This window comes from Aotus nancymaae, unplaced genomic scaffold (assembly GCF_030222135.1).
Source record: "Aotus nancymaae isolate 86718 unplaced genomic scaffold, 86718_ANA_hifiasm-v0.15.2.pri h1tg000011l, whole genome shotgun sequence".
In the NCBI taxonomy this organism is placed as follows: Eukaryota; Metazoa; Chordata; class Mammalia; order Primates; family Aotidae; genus Aotus; species Aotus nancymaae.
Genome location: NW_026988422.1, coordinates 60,104,894 through 60,122,791, shown reverse-complemented (window position 1 = coordinate 60,122,791; position 17,898 = coordinate 60,104,894). Strand labels below are relative to the sequence as shown.

The 17,898-nt window shown below is 51.0% G+C and overlaps 1 protein-coding gene across 3 annotated transcripts in view; it reads right to left on the bottom strand.

Annotated features, from left to right (window-relative positions):
* Window positions 1-715: 715 nt before the first annotated feature.
* The window catches only part of ESRRB (estrogen related receptor beta), a 187,720-nt gene continuing 170,537 nt past the window's right edge, over window positions 716-17,898 (bottom strand). For 2 of the 3 annotated variants that reach the window (XM_012438273.3, XM_012438272.3), the window contains exons 6-7: window positions 11,699-11,968; window positions 716-4,207 (exon numbers count right to left, since the gene is read on the bottom strand). In XM_012438273.3, the coding sequence (XP_012293696.1) occupies window positions 3,963-4,207; window positions 11,699-11,968 (515 nt within the window). In that variant the 3' untranslated portion in view covers window positions 716-3,962. The remainder of the gene's footprint in view (window positions 4,208-11,698; window positions 11,969-17,898) is intronic. The other variant, XM_021675017.2, reaches the window with a different exon arrangement.

Sequence of the window (17,898 nt, the reverse complement as noted above, 5' to 3'; positions counted from 1 at the left end):
ATGCTTGGAGAAAGAGATTTTCTTTATCCCCCAGGGTGTGAAACAAAAAATTGGCAAACTTCTTGCTACCAGGGAAGAGACCAGCTTGGGGATGAAACAAACACACAGAAGAAATGAGGGAATCGGAAAAGTTGAACCATAACCCTATTTACTTTGTGAACCTCTGGATCAAACCCTGCCTGATGTCTACCCCACTTGTGGACTTCACATATAAATCCAGTAAGCCAGTATAAGCTGAGGTGTCTTTTACATGCAACAAAAGGCATCTTGAAATATCACGTTTGATCCTTTTTAGGCTCTCCCCTCTGTTTCTCACTGGTCCTGAGTGTGTCCTGGAATAACACGTGGGCTGTGCTATCAGTGTTATGTGTGTCACAGAAGCAATTCAAAATCCTAAGCCAATGAATTGATCTTCATTCACTTACATCTGCTATCTCATTTCTCTGGCTTTAGTGAAAATGATCGATTGCTTTACCATTAATATCAAAAGCGTAAAAGCAACAGGGAGCTTCTCAGACCTGTATCATACTTCTCAAGTTGCACTCCTGAGCTTTGCTGCTAAACACGCTTTTAAAATGATGCCATGGGACTCCCCAGGGAACATGGAGGCTGGGCTGCCTCTCCCAATAGCCTCTCCTAGCCTCGGCCTGAGACCCAAGGGCAGCGCTGTCCAGGGGACAGTCAGCCCAGAAAGACAATGTGTGAAGAAACTCAGTAGGCCTTTCCTTATTTATTAGATTCCAGATACATGGGACCAGGATGGAAGAATCCTAGGGTGTTTGATTTACATGGGCGTCTCTGGGAGAACACATACAGAGGCGGAAAGACGTACAAGCAGGTGATGCTGCAAGAGGGAACTGCCATTTTAAAAAATATATACATCTTAAGAAGCCATTCCAGCCATATTATCATTATTAGAAAATAAAACAATCTTTCCACATAGTGCTTTTCTTTGGTGCTGTTCCGTGAGCATGGACTCTGGACCCTTCAGTCTTCTTGTCACAAGCTGGTCACCCTCCACTTCTATCTGCACAGAGGGAGGGTGGAGTCTATGGGGAAAGGGGGCCTCCGACACAGGTGGTTGAAGGCTCTGCCTCGGCCTCCAGACTCTGCCGGAGTCTTGAGAGCCTCTTACTTGGTTCTTAAAGTGTGGCCTGAGGAAGTTCCCTATATGCAAAGATTGGGTTTCACACATGACAAGTTCACAAAGTGACAGCCAGTCTGGAAACTTTAGAACAGATGAGGACAAGGGGACCAAACAAAACCCAGCCATACCACCTTCGCCATGGTTGGATTTTTATGTTTTATTTCTTGGTTCATTTCAAATGACCTGTATCATGAGTACAACTGAGACAGGCTGTTTCCTCTTTACAGATTTCCCAGAAATGGCAGGTTTGGGGGAAACTTGAGTTCTGTTCCACTGCGGGGAGGGTCCCCTAAACTCTCCTCACTTCACCACCTCCCACTAAGTCAGTCCTCTCCCTTCCCTAGAGAGGGTCTTCATCTGACCATGCTTCCAGCTAAGAAGTTGGCTCCTAAACTTCTGAGCATCCAATGGATCCCTTCAGTACCAGGAACTTTCCCATTGGATGGAGTTCCATTGTTACGGACACATTTCCTGTTGTGATGTGAGTTTTAAGTGTAAAAGCAGCTTCCACCTCATGGACACCAACTATCAGGACTTCCGCCCTACTGTGCTAGAGGCACAGCTGCCTGGTGCACAGAACACCCACTCGCTCCAAGCCAGATGTTGCACGCTGAGCCAGAGATGCTTTCCCTAGGAAAGACGGGCAGCAGATGCCACCTGGGTCCTCTAGCTTGAGGAGGAAGTGACAGAGCAGGGGGCCACCACGGCCCCGCTGCAAGGACACAGCACAGTGAGACTAAGGGGGCCCCACGGAGCACACCCCAAGGTCTCGACTGTGAAGGTTTCCCCAGAGCAGGCCCTCAGGGCACAGCCTCTAAACACTGTGCTAGACTTGGTTCGCAGCTGGTGTTCCTTGACACTGAGGAGGGGCCTTTGCCCCAAATGTGCGCCTCCACCCAGATCGGGGAAGAGGGGCTGCATGGAGGACGACGGATGCAGCGTCCTGGGTGATGGCTCAATGCCCACTCCTCAAGTGACTCAGACCCGATTCCCCGCAGGCAAGGGGAGTGGGGTGGACACGTCCCTGGTCTGGGAGGGCTCTTGAAATCCTTAACATTTTCTACATGGGACACCATCAGAGAGCTGCTCTGCAGTTTGTGGACTTCAGCCAGCCCTCCCTCCTGTCTGGATGACCTCAGCACGTCATCAGCACGAGGTTCCTAGGGTAAAGCCAGGGAGGCAGGACCAGGGTTTCAATGGAAAAGCTGCAGAAAGGCACCTGGCCTCCTGGTGTCCCAGTGCCGGGTGAGATCTGCCTGCCTCTCTCGATGAGGCAGGTTGGACTAGAAGGGCACGGACGGGGGATCCCCGCGGGGTTGCTCTGATCCCTGTTTGCGCAGGCAGCTGATTAGAAGGGGCATTTTCCATCATGGCTTGATACTCTTTTGTCCTTGGGAGATCCTCTAAGCTGCCCTTACCAACCTGTGAGCACAGATGGGTGTTCAGGGCTGCCCCTTGAGTCAGTGAAAACCTTCATGGCCATCCACAGAAGCAGGGTGACCCATTGTCCCCATGTGCCTGGGGCTGAGGAGTTTCCTGGGACAAAGGAACATCCTGGGCAAACTGAGATGGTTGGTCACCCGGCACAGCAGTCAGGGGGACTGCAGGGGTCCTGCCAGAGAGCTGGTGTGTGCACAGTGCCCAGGGGAGCTACACCAAACCTCTGGTTGTGCAAGGGTGGAGGCCACCCCTCCTATGGCACTGGCATGCCAGCCCTGTGGCATGATACGGAGTGCAGAGAAGGGAAGCCAGGAAAGATGAGGCTGGTCACTCCGCTGAGCTCCCTCCCTTTGGGGCCCCTCTGCCTACCTCTCAGCTGCTGGGCCTTTCTGTGCTTGGCGAAGATTGGTCTGGGCCTCTGCCCATCCTGCCCTGATCCTCCCCCTAGGGTGCTCTTGGATGGAGCCAGGCTCCTGGGCTTTTCATGGGCCCACCTGGCCTAGACCTGCCCTTCAGGAACAGGGGGAAGGCAGGAAGCGGGAAAGGGTTCTGGGGAGGATGGTGTGGCCCCCGCTCTTCTCTGTGCCAGCACGTTCCTGTCTACAGGCCCTGGAGTCACCGTGGCTGGCTGAACCCACTGGGTGAGTGAGCTCTGAGGTAGGGTCAGGAAGTAGCGGGGGACCCCTGGGGGAGGAGAAGAGGAGGAGGACAGGTGGGCACTGGCATGGTGGGTGACAGGCAGGGGGCAGGCCCCGAGGGGGTGGGGTGCCCAGGAAACATGTGAGCTCTAGCCGCTGCTCTCCTGTGGGTCCGGCCTGGCTGAAAGCTGAATGCGGACTGTGGGAGGTATGGGGCTCTCTGAGGGGCCCCAGAGGATCTCAGCAGGCAGGGCCTCTGGAAGAAAGACGCTGTTGTCCCTTGTGTACCTGCCCTCTGCAGAAGGAAAACCTCCAGGTGGTACCCAGCCTGAGCACTGCCCACCCAGGCCATGGATGGGGGAGGGGGCAAGGGAGTAGGAAATGCACATGCTGCCTCTTAGTGGTTTGGTGGAGGGGAGGGGCACTTGCTCCAGTGGTCTCCACTCCCGAAGGGAGTCAGCCCTGGCCCAGGCCTCCGCACTGCCCATGGAGAAGGAAAGACATACCAAAGAAAAAGCCAGTTACAGACGAGCCCCACGCCCTGCCCCCCCATCCCCGTCCCCCACCCCACTGCACCCGGGAGTCTGCACACAGCCAGGAGCGAGAAACCCCTGCCTCTGGGACAGCTCAGAGCCATGATACAGGGGTTGAAGGTGGAGGCTGGTGGCTGTGGAGGGCTCCACCTCGGTCTGTCCGTTTGTCTGTCTGTAGGTGGGCATGGTCCATGTGCAGGGCCATCAGACCTTGGCCTCCAGCATCTCCAGGAAGAGTTTGTGCATGGGCACCTTGCCCTGCAGTTTGACGCTGTAGAAGTGCTGCACGGCCTTGGCGGCCGTCTGCCGCAGCAGGGGCAGCGTCAGCAGCAGCTTGCCCGTCCTCCGGGGCTCCTCGTGGCGCTGGCTCAGCTCGTAGTCCTGCAGCGCCTCGTGCAGCAGGTCCTGCAGCTTCTGGACAGCCTCCAGATCCTCGATGTACATGGAATCTGTAGGCATAAGGACGAGCATTAGCAGGCCTGGCGAGGAGTGCTGATGCGTGGGGGCCATCTCAGGGTCCAGGAGGCAGCATGCAGGCAGGCAGGGGGCGCTTCAGAACCCTCGCTTCACAGAGAGCCAGTCTGAGGCTCAGAGAGGTTAACTGCCAGTCTCAGGTCACAGAAGCTAATGACAGAGCTGGGACTCAAACCCAGGGAGAGACTGGCATCTACAGAGGACATTTCTCAAGAGGTCACCAGGGGGTGGCAGCAGAGACCCTGGGGCCAGACTGTTGGAATCCTGTGTCCCCTACTTGCAGGCTGTGTGACTTTAGGCAAGTAATTAACTTCTCTGTGCCTCATTTTCCTCACTTGTAAAATGAGACAATAGCCATACCTACCTCAGAGGCTTAAATAAGTTAAGCAGGTCAAGGGTTTATAACAGAACTTGTCACAAGTCAGTGCCCTGGTAGCGGTATCGCCCCTACCGCCGCCCCTGGCCCCTACACTACCATTACCATGACAACCACTGCAGATGACTGCCAGGCACCAGCTCCCCAAGTCTTTAGTGCAATTGCTAAGCTGACAAAATTCTGATTATAGGACACAGAATACAGGCACAGATACAGGGGCTAAGCTCCGTATCAGGGTGCCCCGTGGTGGCAGCATGGGGCGTGGTGATGGAGAGAGCTCTAAAGTTGGAGTGTTGGGAGTTCTCTAAAATCTTGGGGAAGGTTTTGAACTTAGGCCATGAACTAGGGGTTCAAACAAAATGTACCTAAATCCCAGCACGGCAGGGAGGCACCTGCTGACAGCCACGTTACAGCTGGGCCTGACCTGGCTGTAAACACAGGGACGCGGACTCACAGCGTGGTGGTGAGGGCGACTGAAGCAGCACGTTACCCAGAGCTTGGTCAGCACCTAATCAATGTCAGGTCAAGTTATCATTCCTGTGGGGACTCAGCTGGGGGTGAGTGCCCTTGCAGGGCTGGGTCTTCACTGGCCCCACACCCAAGCCTCCTCCACATTTTCCTGCTCCCTGCTACCAAGGCAGCGAGCCCTCCTTCATCATCGGGTAGGAGATGAAGCATGGCCCCATTCCTACACCTAACATGGCTGGGCCCTGCCATCTGGGCTCCTAACTCCTGCCAGCTCCCTCTCCCCACCCTCTCCATCCTCCCCCCACTCTCCCCAAGGAGGCCAAAATTGGCAGCTGCCTTCGACCAAAAATGAAATAAAATAACATTGCAAGATTAATTTCTTTGCAATCCATCATCAGGTCTGTATCGATGGCATTGATAAACTGTTAATTACAAAATCAATGGCTATGAATTTTTTCTGCTGTCAAGGAGCTTTGGGGATGGCTGGGATGTGGGGTAAATGTCGGCCAGCAGGCTCCCAGGGGGCCGGAGTGTGGAGCCACAGTCTGCCTCTGATGTGCTTGGGCACTTCTGCCCAGCGTCAGCCCCCTGAGCCACTGAACCCACACCTGACTCATCCCGTGCACTCGGCCTCAGCAGTGGCACCTATGGCAGCCCTGGGGGCTGCCACTAGGACACCTCCGTGGGTTCTCCTGGCCCCCATCCCTCCTCCAGCCAACACAATGTCCCTATCGTGCCTGGGTGATCTTTCCCCCTCAAGGATGGGGCAGGTCACTCTCCCACAACCCTTCCTGGCTCCCTGCACTGACCCCATCACAATCCAATCCCTTCACAGCCCTTGAGCTTCTGGTCTGACCCCAGCCTGCTTTTTTTTCTTTCTTTTTTTTTTTTTTTGAGATGAAGTCTTGCTCTATCACTTAGGCTGTAGTACAGTGGCACGATCTCAGCTCACAGCATCCTCTGCCACCCAGGTTCAAGCAATTCCCCAGCCTCAGCCTCCTGAGTAGCTGGGACTACAGGCACACACCACCACACCCAGCTAATTTTTTTTTGGATTTTAGTAGAGACGGAGTTTCACCATGTTGGCCAGGATGGTCTCGATCTCCTGACCTTGTGATCCGCCTGCCTCGGCCTCCCAAAGTGCTGGGATTACAGGCGTGAGCCACCGCATCCAGCCCCCAGCCTGCTTTTCTACCCTCTCCCCCAAACTGGCCTGTTCTTTCCCCATTTCCTGCCTGGTGACCCCACTACAGAATTTTACCCTCCCTCTTCCTATCCTGCCGAATCACCTCTTGCTTTAAGATTTCACTCAGATTCTACCTCCCCAGTCGAAAACAATGTACTCTTCCTTCCTTGAGCCCTTTACATGATCCTCTCTTATGCCAGGAATCACCGGCTCTTTCTGCTACATCCAAGTTCAGGAAGCAGGGGCTGCATCCAACTAGGTCCTCTTCCCCAGGCCGCCCACTATGCCCGGCAGAGCCCAACAGAAGAAACACAACAAGCTAGGAGGGATCTGTGCCAAGCACAGTGGCCAGGGCCTGATGTGCGTCACTGCACATTCTTCGCAATGAGCTGCTGCTCTCCCTATTTCACAGATGAGGAAACCGAGGCTCAGGAAGTTTGGGTTTCTGGATACTCAGCCAGTAGGCGGCAGAGGGAGGATTTGAACCCAGGTCTCACTGACCCTGAAATACATGCTTTAAACCCACCCTGCTCCAAGTGTGGTGCACAGACTGGCTCCCACCTGCCCTCTGGATGTGACTGGTCTCTGATAAGAAACTGAGAGTAAGCATTTAGAAACTTTATAGCAGTTTGGCAGGATGATTTCTATTTATATCTGTTATATATAAAAATTTAAAAATTGGTCTCATGTTTTGTACATCTGGTTAATTTCCTTTTTCTAATAATGTGCTTTTGTTGTACTTTATAAAATGATCTGTCCATAATTGATTGAATATTTTGAAACATTTAAAAATGGGTCCTTCATCACAGATACTTTGGCAAGTACTCCTTTAAATCATTACTTTGCTCTATTCATTTATTTCTGAGAAAGACTCTTACTCTGTCACCTAGGCTGAAAAATCATTTCTTAAAAAAGAAAAAAAAGGCCGGGCACGGTGGCTCACGCCTGTAATCCCAGCACTTTGGGAGGCCGAGGCGGGTGGATCACGAGGTCAAGAGATCGAGACCATCCTGGTCAACATGGTGAAACCCCGTCTCTACTGAAAATACAAAAAATTAGCTGGGCATGGTTGTGCGTGCCTGTAATCCCAGCTACTCAGGAGGCTGAGGCAGGAGAATTGCCTGAACCCAGGAGGCGGAGGTTGCGGTGAGCCGAGATCGTGCCATTGCACTCCAGCCTGGGTAACAAGAGTGAAACTCCATCTCAAAAAAAAAAAAAACACGACTAGCCAGCCTGCTTTCCGAGTATCTACTTGGTAACAACAGGGCCTCATGCTCACCTGCTCTGTGCTGGGAAGGAAGCATTCCTGCCATCAAGGCCTGTGTCCCCTCTTGGGGGTCAGCCAAGGCCTCAAACATCACAAACTCCTCCCCGACCTCCAGCTTCTCATCCTGTGCACCAGCTGCAGGATGGCTTTCTACGTGTCACTGGGGCAAGAAGTCTGGAGACCTGAAACCTCATCCCATGTGACAAAGTGTGCACTCAGGCAACGTTTGATGCCAATCGAAGTTCCTGATGCATTCATATTGACAGACCACCGTGGGTCCTCAGGGGTGTGTGTGTGTGTGTGTGTGTGTGTGTGTGTATACATGTATGTGGGTGCATATGGGGGTATGTGCATGTACATATATGTGTTCACATGTGCAGTGTGTATGCATGTGCATGTGTGCATACGTTCGTATGGATACATGTGCATGTGTGTATGTGTGCAGCTCCATGTGAGATCAAGGAAAGAGCGGCTAAAAGCTGGCGTGGTGTGGTCCAGTGCTGAGGACCAAGTAAGAGTGAAGGAGGTGCTACCTCTTTACTCGCCTCTCCCAACACAGGCAAGCTTGAGCTCTGTGTCTGGTGTAAGTGAGGAGAGCCCAGAACAGAGAACTTTGCTGCGCCTGGCTTTGTCACCTTGCTTCCTCTGCTTTCACTGCTTTTGCTCCTCTTCCACCCGTTGGAATTCCCAGGCCCTCTGCAATTACTGGTTCAAATGCTCCCCTCTGTGTAGGGGAAGCACAGGGCCGTGATGCTATTCTGTATGATATGTCATTGTACAAACATGTCATTATGCATTTGTCAAAACCTAAAGAATAATACAACACAAAGAGTGAACCCTGATGGAAACTATGGACTGCACTCAATAATATGTCAATATTGGGTCACCATTTGTAACGTATTACTGCACTAATGCAAGGTGTTAATAATAGAGGAAACTTCTGGGGAAGGAGGATATGAATGGGGTGGGTGTATAGAACTTTATGGACTATCTGCTCAATTATTCTGTAAATTGGCCGGGCACAGTGGCTCACCCCTGCAATCCCAGCACTTTGGGAGGCCAAGGTGGGTAGATCACCTAAGGTCAGGAATCTGAGACCAGCCTGATCAATGTGGTGAAACCCTGTCTCTACTAAAAATACAAAAATTAGCCAGGCATGGTGGCAGGCGCCTGTAATTCCAGCTACTCAGGAGGCTGAGGCAGGAGAATTGCTTGAATCCAGGAGGCGAGGTTGCAGTGAGCCAAGATGGCGCCATTTCACTCCAGCCTGGGCAACAAGAGCAAAACTCTGTCTCCAAAAAAAGTTATTCTGTAAATCTAAAACTATACTTAAAAAAAAAAACAGCATTAGCATTCTCTAACAAAGAATGCACTACAATTTTAAAATTCCATGTGTAAATAATCTCTGTGGAAGTATGAAATTTTGACTATTATTTTGCATTAATTTATTATTAATAAAAGATTTGAACTAAAAAAAATGGCATCCTTTTCTGTGTTAGCTCAGGTCCCCCAGGAGCAGAGCCTGGGACAGGGGTTTAGGTACAGACATTATGGAGAGTCTGTGTTCAGGAGAAAGGATGTGGTGAGGCAGGAAGCACAGGGAAGGAGACAGCGAGGCAAAGATGGGACCTCAGCGTCAGCCGGACCCCATGCAGGGCTCTGATCTGGACTATTGTTCCCATGTGGGTCCACCTTTGCCTGGTGGTGCCAAAGGAAGGGCCACATAACCCTCTGGGCAAGGCAGTGGAGGGTAGGCCCTGCAAAAGGGTAGCTGTGAGCTGTTAGCAGCTGGGAGATGGGTGCACCAACCCAGTAAAAGGGGTCCAAGTGGGTCATCAACAGCACCCCCTGCATGTGCCATGAAGCCGTGTGCTAGGGCGACCAGCTGTCCCAGTGTGCCAGGGACTCATGAGTTTCCTGGGGTGTGGGACTTTCAGCAAAAGCAGGACAGTACTGCGTGAACCACTTGGTTACTCTGTGCGTACTGTCTGCAGCTCTCCCTCCTCCATCTGCTGATAACACTTTGTTTCCTCTAACATTAATAATAATGATAATAATTAATATTTATTGAACATTTCCTCTAGGCCATGCACCAGGCTGAGTGCTTTATCTTCAGTCGACCTTTAATTCTCACAAAAGCACTTGGGGCTGAGCATGGTGGCCCACACCTGTAATCACAGCACTTTGGGAGACCAAGGTGGGTGGATCACTTGAGGACAGGAGTTTGAGACGAGCCTGGGCAACATAGCAAAACCCCGTCTCTACTGAAAATACAAAAATTAGCTGGGGTGGTGGTACACGCCTGTAGTCCCAGCTACTTAAAAGGCTGAGGCATGAGAATTGCCTGAACCCGGGAAGCGGAGGTTGCAGTGAAGCGTGAGGCGAGATTGCATCGCTGCACTCCAACCTGGGTGACAGAGCGAGACTCTGCCTCAAAAAAGTTTTTTTAAAAAGTACTTGGGGCCGGGCACAGTGGCTCATGCCTGTAATCCCAACACTTTGGGAGGCCAAGATGGGCAGATCAAGAGGTCAGGAGTTCGAGACCAGCTTGGCCAATATAGTGAAACCCTGTCTCTACTAAAAATACACAGTTTAGCTAAGCATGGTGGTGCATGCCTATAGTCCCAGCTATTCAGGAGGCTGAGGCAGGAGAATTGCTTGAACCCAGGAGGTGGAGGTTGCAGTGAGCCAAGATCACACCACTGCACTCCAGCCTGGGCGACAGAGCCAGACTCTGTCTTTTAAAAAAAAAAAAGTGCTTGGAAGAGGTGATCAGAATATCGCCACTGAACACACAAGGACACTGAGTTGCCCAAGGTCATACTGCTAGGAAGTGTCAGAGATAGAATTTGAACTTGGCTCCACCTGATCCAGACCTGGGCAGTTAACTCTGCCACACGCTGCTCTGCAGCAGAGTTATGTGTGTGATTCCTGACATGTACTCTCTTTAGGGCGGGGACCCTGTATTTATCGTTCTCCTGCAGCCCCCTGGCGCCCAGCACCATTCCCTGGATAGTGTGGAAGCTCTCTGTGTGCGGATGTTGGTTACATTGAAGCTCACTCACTGGCATTACCCAATGCCTGCCTCTCCCCTCAGATAATCTAGCCAGAAGTTGGTGAAGGCAGATGAAATGGAGTGAGTCCTCCTTTGTAACTCCAGTTTAAACCACTCAGTCGGGAAGGTTCTATCCTCCTGTGTTCAAGAGATTTGACTGAAAGAGTCAAGGAGTGGGTATAAGTTCAGGTTGATTTTGGAATCAGAAGACGTTGGTTTAACCCTTAACTCTGACACTTTTTAACTCTGTGACCCTGGGCGATTTTACTTTTCCCAGTCTCAGTTTCCACATCTGTAAAATGAGGTCACAACAATAAGAATTTTGCTCTTGGGTTGTTTGTAAGAATTCGACAAACTCCTAGCTAATTTAACAAGTTGACAGTGAGCGTGGTGGCTCATACCTGTAGTCCCAGCACTTTGGGAGGCTGAGGTGAGAGGATGGCTTGAGCCCAGGAGTTTGGGACCAGCCTGGGCAACACAGTGAGATCCCATCTCAATAAAAAATAAAGATAAGAGTTAGCTGGGAGTAATGGCACACGCCTGTAGTCCCAGCTACTCAGGAGGCTGAGGTGGAAGGATGGCTTGAGTCCAGGAGTTTGAGGCTGCAGTGAGCTAGGATCAAGCCACAGCGCTCCGGCCTGGGCGACAGAGCAACACTCCATCTATAATAAATAAAGAACTGAGTGCTGATTATGCACCAGGCATGTTGCAAGCAATACAATTATGCATAAAGAAATCCTGTCGATAGCCTTGTAGAGTAGGGACTGTTTACTGCCCTCCTTTTACTGATGAAAAAACTGAGTGAAGTAACTTGCCTAATTGGTAGACGCAGGATTTGCTCTTTAGCAATGTGGCCTCAGAACCCGTGTCCTTAACCAATGTGCCAGTCTGGATGTCCGAGGCTTAGGAAATGATCAGCCTAGTGCCAGCCTTCATCACCGTCTTTTTACCTGCAGGCCACCCTTTGCACAATCTTCGGTGATAAAAAGCTTCAGTGTTTTCCTTTCACCTCTACCCACAGCAGCCAGCCCTGCCCATGGGCCCCAGAGACGGGCTTACTAGGCCCAGGCAGACCCCCAGAAACTCCCCCTCCAGGCCCCACTGCCATGCTTACCGGAGTTGGCGAGGGCCAGGGCCTTGAGCGTCACAAACTCCTCCTTCTCCACCTTGAGCTTTTTGTACCTGCGCACCAGCTGCAGGATGGCCCTGTAGAGCTCCAGCAGCCCCGCGAGGCGGGAGTGCTCCTCGTCCATGATGTAGTCCTCAGCGTACACCAGTTTGTCGTCATAGGGCAGCGAGCGGTACACGATGCCCAGGATGAGGATCTCCATCCAGGCACTCTGCAGCAGGCTCATCTGGTCTCCCAGGGAGAGGTTCGAGAAGCCTGTGGGAAGAGGGAGCACAGAGGGCAGCAGCAGACCAGGGGCCTCCCTGGGGCTTGCTGGGGGGGTGGAGGTCAGGGTGGGGGGGTGGCTGTGTCCTTGGCACCCCCGGATCCTGCCCCCAGGCCTTCCCTGTGTGGTGTGAGACTCACTGTCCTCCCCTTGGGGAATATGTCGGTCTTGGAATTCATGGAAAAGGCTTGCATAAGAGGAGCTCAGTCAATGTTGACAGTTGTTATCATTATTATTGTTAGCTCTATGGTATTTTCCAAACTCTATAGAGGCTTTTTGATTAATTCAATGCATTTGTAGCTAAAGGAGTGACTGAATACATACTGGAATCAGGAGGCAGTAGTGCGTGCTCTCTGCCACTCTGGGGAGTTTCCAGGGCCCACTCTCTGCTCAAACCAGGGGAGGCTTTGGTGTTCGAAAATGACACCTGATTCTTGATGCAGTCTCAGCTGTGCAGAGACCCACGGGCCTGACCAGGAATGGGGACGCAGCTGTTCAAAGCCATAGGGAAAACCACAGTGACCACGGCCTGGGACTGATAGGAGATCAAAAGCCCCCGGGGTCTGGGGCACTTTCTCACAGGACAGCCTGTCCTCCCAGGGTCAGAGCCCCTCTGCCGGGGCCATCACTCTCTACTTAACGATGACCCAGCAGTCCTATTCTGAGAACTTGGAATCATGGGAGTTACCCCCTCCCTGCTATTGAGGCTGATTCCACAGTGAAAATAAAGTTGGGTATGGAGAAGGCTCCAGAATTGTGACACTGTTTTGTCCAGTGAGCTGTGGGGATTGCCTGGGTTGAACCCTGACTCGCACTTACTAGCTGTAGGCTGGCCTCGTGAAAGCTGTGGAGCTTCCCCAAACCTTCACTTCCTCATCTAGGCAATGGGAGAACAGTCGGGTCTGCTTCTAAATGAGATGATTATTCCAGAACATACAAAGTATTTACTGAGCTATTATTACTAATGACGAGATGAAAGTCCTCATCTGCAAAACAATGATACTATACTGGAATTGCATTATACGTGCACTTAAATTAGGCAAAGTCAATTAACATCTTGATTTATAGGAGAGGAAGGGAGAGTAGGTAAATAATCAGCTGATTTTAAAACATCTTAACCACCAAACACAAGGCAGTAACTTCACTGGAGATTCAACCAGAAACTCAGTGATTGGTTCCAACACTGACATGTTAGATTTATTCAAAGACGGAAAAGCATTCACAAAGCTGTTTGCACCATGCACTATGGGTAACTGACGTGAAGGGATTTTTTTTTCAGGGGTAATTTATCCCAGGAAGGACTTTTTACTTCATTTGCTAACTTAGACCCCATCCCTGGCTTGGAGCCACTGTCTGAGGTGGGGTGCTGTGAAAGTGAAAAGAGAAGATGCATGTAAAATGCTGGGTCCCTCAGCCAGGCATGGTGGCTCACACCGGTGATCCCAGCCACTCAGGAGAATCACTTGAACCTGGGAGGCGAAGGTTGCATTGAGCTGAGATCATGTCAGTGCACTCCAACCTGGGTGACAGAGTGAGACTCCATCTCAAAAAAAAAAAAAAAAAAATGTGCTGGGCACTTCTCCCGGCATCATCAGCACTCAACATGCTAGGGTGCTGGTGATGACTGTGGCTGCTGTTACTATTATTGTTGGTGTTGGCACACCGTTGGCATCACTCGCTTCTCCTCTCTGGACTTGCCTGGAGGCCTGGGTGGCCCTGAGCTTCTGGACCACCCAGCTCTTTGGCTTGTGTGGTCTATCCCATCCATCTGCTTCCTCTGTCCCAACGCCACTTCTTCCCTGACTTCCACACAGGGCATGGCAGTTCAACCTTAGGGGGCAGTCCTGGAGCTGAAGGCCCCATTAGGCAGGCCACCCTTACGCTGTGAGCATTCTCCAAGTGAATTATCGCAGTTCCCAAGCCTGATCTATACCATTTGGGCCTTGGATCACCACCGGCTAATGGAATCCATGGGTAATCAACAAAAGAGCAGGAGTGATTATACCGACAGACACGGGCGAGCTTTGATTGATGCACCTTCTCAAGGGAGAGGTTGTGACGGGGGGTCAGGGTGTGTGTGTGCACACATGTGTGTGCATGTGCACGTGTGTGTGTGTGTGGTTGTCCAGATTCCCTGCATGGGAGAGGGTGTGTGGCTGCCTGTGGTGGCCAGGGGAGCTGGGAGGTAATAAAAGATAGATAGAAATGGACATCCAATTTCCCTTATCAGGTGTCTGAGTAAGAGAGAGGCCTTGGGCAACATTAATTAACAGATACCAATCAGCCAGCACCAGAGAGTTTGTCGGGGGAGTGCTGGACAGCTCTGGGGAGGGGGTGTAAAAGCAGACAGACTGGAGGGGAGATGGAGGAGGAGGGCAGGGGGGAAGTTAGCAGACAACTGAATTGGAAGGTAGCACAGAGGATGAGGTAAGAACTAGTCTTCTGGAAATGCAGGGGAAAAGCCCCTGTGCAGTGAATCATGTAGGTACAATCATTAGGATGTGACTAGCATGCTCTTCTGCCCTTTGAGACATTAATCAGCAAAAACTTACTGAGTACCTACTAAGTGCCAGGCCTGCGCTAGGCCCTGGGGACAGAATGGTGTGCTCAATCCAGAACTGCTCCCCGCCGTCAAGGGCTTACAGTGAAGGGGAAGACACATACCAAGGGGCAGTAGTCGGCACAAAGTTACAAAGTAAGAAGAGCTACAGCAAATGAAGGGCTCTGAGAGCATGCAGCTGGGGAAGGTGGTCCAAACAAGAGTCTGGGGAGGTTTTGTGGAAGGGGAGCCTTGGGAGCTAAGCTCTCAAGCGGGGTGGTGAGAGCACGTTTGATGAATAAGGCACACCTCCAGGTGCACCTGAATGGCTCACCCCAGCTCTGAGTTCCCAGGGTGCACAGACACTGAGCTGTTCCTTTCCCCACCCCCATGGCTGAGCACAGCAAAGAAGCTGCCCGACAAACCTTTACAGCTAAAAGGAGAGAGAAAATGGACAAACGTCATGGGCTTTGACTCCCAGGTGACAAGAAGATGTGCCCAAAGCACTTGGTTAGACCAGTTAAGATCTCTGGACTCAGGTTCAAGGTTAGCTGCCTTTGCCTATCTTGTAGGAGTCAGGGATGGCCCTGCCCTTTGGTGGTGGGAGGGAGACTGGACTTGGAAAGTTTTGTGCCATCATCAGAGGGTGTACCCGGGAGGACTGTTCCCAGACCTCTGCGAGGCTGCTTTGAGTTCTGGACTCAGCCTCGATCACTCTTTCCTCCCTGAACATTTTCAAAAGGCCCTGAAAATAGCTTTGACAATCCAAATGTGTACTCCAAAGTGTTCAACAGTGATACAGGTGTCTTCATCTTGTGCAGGGAAGGGAGGGATAGGTATCTGATACCTTTTAACATCTGAAATAGTTCAGATCTTTTCTAATATTTGTGAAAAGAAATGCCAGAAAGAAAATTGGTGAATTCTAGGAGGTTGGAGGGGAAGGGGACAGGGATAGAGGTGAGACTTCTGTATATACATTTATTTCTACATTTGGCTTTTGAACCCTATCAGTGCTTAAGATGCTTAAAAATAAGTCATAAATATAATTAAACTAAAAATAAAATGAAAGGCATGCTCCCTTCAACCTAGCAATTCTACTGCTAGAAATTTCTCCCAGTGGCCAGGCTTGGTGGCTCACACCTGTAATCCCAGGACTTTGGGGGCCAAGGTGGAAGGATCATGTGAGCCCAGGACTGTCAGGCCAGCCCGGGCAACATGGCAAAAACCCCATCTCTACAAATAATTTAAAAATTAGCCAGACATGATAGTGCATACTTGTGGTCTCAGCTACTCAGGAGGCTAAGGTGGGAGGATCTTTTGAACCCAGGTGGTCAAAGCTGCAGTGAGCCAAGATCATGCCACTGTACTCCAGCCTGGGTGACAGAGCAAGATCCTGGCTCAAAAAAAAAAAAAAAAAAAAAGCGCATAATTTGTGGCAAGTAGAGTTCATAATGTGTTAATTTATGATCGTTTCTGTCGACCTGGAGGGCCATTAGCAGAGGTAATAAAGGGAGATGTAATTATAGGATCTGGGGCCACTTCAGACACAGCTGCTGTCACTCGGCAGCTCATATTTCACTGAGCCAGACGGAGGCTACCTGGGAGCAGGGCCACGGAGGGACCTTTGTGAGGAGGCCTCTGGGGATGCCCTGTACATGGGGGCCTGGGCAGGGTGGTAGAGACTGTCCGGGAAGGCTCTCCTGGCTGGCACAAGCATGAGGCTGCCCAGGGAGGGAGGATGGCAAGCTCGGGTCATTTGGAGTAGGCTGCAAATTCATCAAGTGATTCCCCACTGCCTATTAAAGGCTGCTAGCTCATGATCTCATGGAATAAGAGGTGGACATTCTAAAGACCTGGGCTTGCCCTATGGGGAACCCAATACTTAGAACATTCAACTTAAGGTAAAAAAACCCTGCATTTGGGATAGGACAATGTCAGACTGAGTTGAACAATGGCTGGGATTCTGAGTGAACCAAGTTCCCCCTGGAAGTCAGCCTTGTTCTAAATGGGATCATGGGGGCAAAATTAATTCCTTGTCTCAGCCACAACACCAAACAGGGGACCTGATGTATACTGACTTCTCAATATGTGCATGCAAAGCTAAGTGTGCAGTGCCCTCTGTGCCAGGCTGGAAGACACCGAAGCGTGAGCTGCGGCCCCTCGTGTTTAAGGACAGTGGCCCAGGTTCTTCAGAGCTCTACTCCTGAGCAGCCTGGAGTGGCCAGTTCCCCATTTTCTGTCTGTGCAGGCACCAAGATGGACAGAAGCCAACACAGGTCCCAGGGTGGGCTCCAGCTTGTATTCTCCCTACTCAACCAGTTCGTTCTCTCTCTCTCTCTCTCTGTCTCTCTCTCTCTCTCTCTCTCTCTCTGTCTCTCAGGGCTAGTGAGCCTGTCTTCAGATACATTTTCCATCTAATCTGAGATGGGATTAAGTTGATTAGTTTAAAAATATCAGGCACCTGGCTGGGTGCGGTGGCTCAAACCTATAATCCCAGCACTTTGGGAGGCCGAGGCGGATGGATCACTTGAGGTCAGGAGTTTGAGACCAGTCTAGCCAACATGGTGAAATCCTGACTCTACTAAAAATACAAAAAAAAAATTAGCTGAGTGTGGTGGTGCATGCCTGTAATCCCAGCTACTTGGGAGGCTGAGGCAAGAGAATTGCTTGAACCCGGGTGGCGGAGGTTGCAGTGAGCTGAGATCACACTACTGCACTCCAGCCTGGGTGACAGAGCGAGACTCTATCTCAAAAAAAAAAAAAAAAAAAACCCTCAGGCACTTGATTTTGTCATTGCCCTTAATATGAGGTTTACATGCAGTGGCAGGAGACTCCACTAATTAATTTTACCTTAAACACTGGAAGGTCAGGAGGCAAAGAATTCAGCATGCAGATTAATGTAAAATAGGCAAATTAGCATTTAAGACGGACAATTGAGCCCCTGTTTTTATTTTACTTTTCTATTAAAAATGGGCAAGGATAAATTAAGGCATGAAAGGAGGCTTTTATTACTATTAGCAACAACAGCCATGGTAAGCATCGCTGCCATTTAACACGCACACGAAGTCCGATACCTCCTCCCAACAATCCGTGAAGGGCTCTATCGTGATTTTTACAGACAAGGACACTGAAGCTTTGAAAAAATTCAGTATCTTGCACAAGGCCAGTAAGGACAGAGCTGAGATGAAAGCCCAGGCTGCCTGATTCCCAAGTCTATGCCTTTAGCACCCACTCTGCTCTAGCCCTGCCCTCTTGGTTGGGCACAGATGGGAGATGGAGCTGGGAGGTGGAAAGGCACAGAGAAAAATAAGTGCAGGGGAGACAGGGTCTCCTGGTCCTATCTACTCCCTCCATGGTGTTGCAGGGGTGGGGTTGTGGAAG